At 44.6% G+C, this 3,894-nt stretch overlaps 1 protein-coding gene across 1 annotated transcript in view; it reads right to left on the bottom strand.

The window, feature by feature from the left end:
• Positions 1-3,894, bottom strand: part of Tmem45b (transmembrane protein 45B) — a 16,902-nt gene that overhangs the window by 5,938 nt on the left and 7,070 nt on the right. Inside the window, 1 exon segment of the mRNA XM_013009451.1 lies at positions 1,873-2,057. Within this exon segment, the coding sequence (XP_012864905.1) occupies positions 1,873-2,057 (185 nt within the window).

The following is a 3,894-nucleotide window of genomic DNA, read 5'->3' as shown; positions in this document are numbered from 1 at the left end:
CCTTATTGCCCTGGCTAAGGGTTCTAGGACTATGTTGAAGAGGAGTGGAGACAGTGGGCATCCTTGCCTTGTTCCTGATTTTAGGAGAATTGGTTGTAGCTTTTCCCCATTAAGTATAATATTGGCTATTGGTCTGTCATAAATGGCTTTTATTGTTTTTAGGAATAATTGTTACTCTTACCACTACTGACTCTTCTGGGGCCACCAGCAGATAGAGAAGATGACAAGGAGCAATGGACATGAGGAAGGGCCAGAAGACAAGGAATAGTTTTTCATCTCTTGTACTGCCCATCTCACTGGTCCCCTTGTACAAATGTTCCCTGTGAAGAGTTTCTTGAGACTAGAGGATGGAGGTTAGACCAGTGTATTGGATATTAAGTACTCTGGGATGCTAGAAGGAGATACAATACGTGGTATTCAAGGTAGGGTTTACGTTTTATTAAAATTAGTTCCACAAAGGCACAATGTCTATGAGCAGCTGATCATACAAAATAAGATTTATTGAACTCCAGGAAATGGAAATTAGGTTTTTTTCTTTGTTGTTTTCTTTTTTTGGGGGGGGGTCCGGTCGTGGTGCCTGAACTCTGGGCCTGGGTGCTATTCCTCAGCTCTTCAGCTCAAGGCTAGCGCTCTACCACTTGAGCCACAGCGCCATTTCTGGCTTTTTTTCTTTTTTGCTTATGTGGTGCTGAGGAATCGAACCCAGGGCCTCAGGCATGCAAGGCAAGCGCTCTACCACTGAGCCACCTCCCCAGCCCTCATTTTCTTTTAGTCTTGTTTATTCATGTATGTTTTGGTAGTGCTAGGGGAGGCACAGAAATGGAGGGACAAAGGGTAAACAAATGCAGCAGTGGTACTCACTAGACACGATGTTGAAAATAAACTATACAACTTGTGGTTGGGGATGGGAGGGAAAACCTGGGAGAGAGCAAGGGAAGGGGTGATATTGTCCAAAAGAAATATACTCTACCGGACTTGTAACTGTAACCCTACTATACATCACCTTTATAAAACAATTAAAAAAGAAAAACCATTTTAGTTCTTTCTCAAATCATGACTATGACCCTATTCGCTCTTGTTTCTTTTCTATTTTTATCTTTTCATATAGTATGTGTTTTCTTCCTATATCTCTATACCTTTCTCCTTCTAAGGTAAATAATATAGTTTATTTGGTAGTTTCTCATGTTACATATAGTATAAGGCTTTATTAACTTTTTTGTTGTTGTTGTTGTAGGGCTTGAACTCAGGGCTTAGGCACTGTCCCTGAGCTTTTTCTATGCAAGTGTAGTGCTCTAGCACTTTCAGTTTTGTGGTTAATTTGAGATAAGAGTCTCACAGCCTTTCCTGCCTGGTCTGGCTTTGAACTCAGATCTCAGCCTTCTGAGTAGCTAGGATTATAGATATAAGCCACTGATGCTGTTCTTTTTTTTTTTTTTTAAATCAACTCCTAACATAAAGCTCTCTACACAATGGAATGTTAGGATAAACAGTAGCCTCCTGAAAGTCCTTGTCCTCTGTGTCTGCAGTGAAACAGCCATTTCACAGAGTCTAGGAAATGGACTAAAAGATCTGGATGTGATGGGGAAAGTCCACGGACCAAATGAGTTCTGCTCAGCTGGGTGCTGTTTGCTCACACCTGTAATCCTAGCTACTCAATAGGCTGAGATCTGAGGATCATGGTTCAAAGCCAGCCTGGGCAGGAAAATCCCTGTGAGACTCTTATCTCCAATTAACCACTGAAAAACCAGTAGTGGTGCTGTGGCTCAAGTGGTAGAGTGCTTGCCTTGAGCTAAAGAGCTGAGGGACAGCCCCCAGGCCCAGAGTTCAAGCCCCATGACCGACCAAAAAAAAAAAAAAAAGTTCTGCTCTTACCAGTGACACAACAGAAAATCCTGACTGCAGCTTCAATGATTGCAACCCGCTGTGGCTGCTGGCTCAGCCTGTTCTTGCCCTTTTGGTGAAAGTGCTTCAGTGGGAACTTCATTGACCACCACACTCCAATGATCAAGAAGAAACTCCCGGGGAGAGCGTGGCCCTTAATGTTTGCCAGCAGTGTTCTAGGTCACCTAAACATCAGTAACAGCTGTTAGGAGGCTGAATGAGAAAGACATATAAATGTATAGCTTAGCAAGAAGCAAACAGATGGCTGAGGATTCCAAATCATAAGCATTATCAAGAAGGATCCATGTATTTAATGGAAAAGCCTTGATGTTAATAGTGTAGTAATCTTGTCAGATAAGTTATGGGATGGAATAATAAGGACCCTGAAGCTTTAAGAACAGGAATGAAAATGAAAAGGCTAGAAAGGGGAAAAGGAGGAGTGGTAAATATTTATTGACCTCTGGGTAGAGGAACCGGCCTTGAAAAATACTATTTAAGTAGCATTTTTTTTTTAATGTGAGAAAGGTTAGCAAATAACAAATCAGAAAACTCTAGCAGCTATAGGATAAGTAACTATCATAGAATCTTCACAAATAAAACAAGCAAAAGACAAATGATTCAAAAAATAACACAAACTTGATAAAATTTTAATTCTAGGGATGTACATATGCAATCATGCCATTTTTTGAGAAAATCCATTTGAATAGAAGTAGTTTTGGGATGGCTGAGCACTGGTGGCTCATGCCTGCCATCCTAGTTACTCAGGAGATAGATCTGAGGATCATGATTTGTCACCAGCTTGGGCAAAAAAAAATTCATGAAACTCTAATCTCCAATTAACCAGCAAAAAGCTAGAAGTGGAACTGTGTCTCAAGTGGTAGTGTACCAGCCCTGAGCAAAGAAGCTAAGGGAGAGTTCCCAGGTTCTGAATTCAGTACCATACTAACACAAAAAAGAAAAAAACCTATTATTTCATACATGGATTACTTTTCATCCCAATTACAGTGGCAAGAGAGCATAGCATAAAATTTTGTATGGTTTTTCCTTGGAATTGGTATTTCTTCGTTTCTTAGGGGTTGATCCTGGAATTGTGTTCTTGGGGCAGTTCACATTTCCTAGATGTTTTCCATGTGACTTGAAGGCTTCTGTTGCTGTTTCACATTGTAGGAAGCAGTCACCTCCTCCAGTCTGCACTGACTTTGGGAGATGGGCATCTTCTCCACATGCCTACATGGGGATTCTGAAACTTCTGGATATTCCACCTCACACCTCTTCTTTCCTCTTGGGAAGGAATCATTATGATTGTGAACTTTCTGAAAAGCCAACTAAAAGCTGCCAGGTTACCTAAAATGTGGAAACTTGTGTTCTTGTGAAGCCAGTAGTCTCAATAAGACCCTAGCATTTGCGCATGCGCTCTCTCTCTCTCTCTCTCTCTCTCTCCCTCTCTCTCCTTCTCTCTCCCTCTCTCTTTCTCTCTTTCTCTCTACCCTCTTTTACTCTCCCTCCCCCCCCCGAATAAACTTATTCTCTCTGAATAAACATTCCAAGTTTATTGCACGTGGTTTTCACCAAGCACAGTGAACACAAAACCATAAAGTTGAGAACTCCAGTGGAGCGCTGTGTGCGGCGCTATGTCCGCTCGGGTCCAGTGTGAGGGAGATGGGACGCACTGGGGGCCTCTGGGTGCGCAGCCTGGGGGGGTCCCCGCTGCCTGGCGGAGGCCCAAGCGCCCAGGGCCACGCGCGCGGGCCTTGTTTCCTCAGAAGGCAGCAGCGCGCCACAGACATTGTGACGTGGCCTCCAGCCCAGTGGGCCTGGTCAACGGCAACCTAGAGCCCCAGAGTCCGCGGGCTGAGCCCGGTTTCTGTGGACGCGCCTCATGGGCAGCTGCCTCAGCCAGCTTGTCCGGCTCGGGCGGATCCCCGTCTCTGCTCCTGGCCTGGCACAGGACAGGCCTGGGCGCCCCGGCCCTGCGCGCTGCCCGCGGCCCTGGCAGCCCCTGCGGGTCCAGCG

The sequence above is a fragment of the Dipodomys ordii genome, unplaced genomic scaffold, assembly GCF_000151885.1.
Source record: "Dipodomys ordii isolate 6190 unplaced genomic scaffold, Dord_2.0 Scaffold10, whole genome shotgun sequence".
In the NCBI taxonomy this organism is placed as follows: domain Eukaryota; kingdom Metazoa; phylum Chordata; class Mammalia; order Rodentia; family Heteromyidae; genus Dipodomys; species Dipodomys ordii.
Note: the sequence above shows the minus strand (reverse complement) of the source record. Positions and strands in the feature narration are given on the sequence as shown.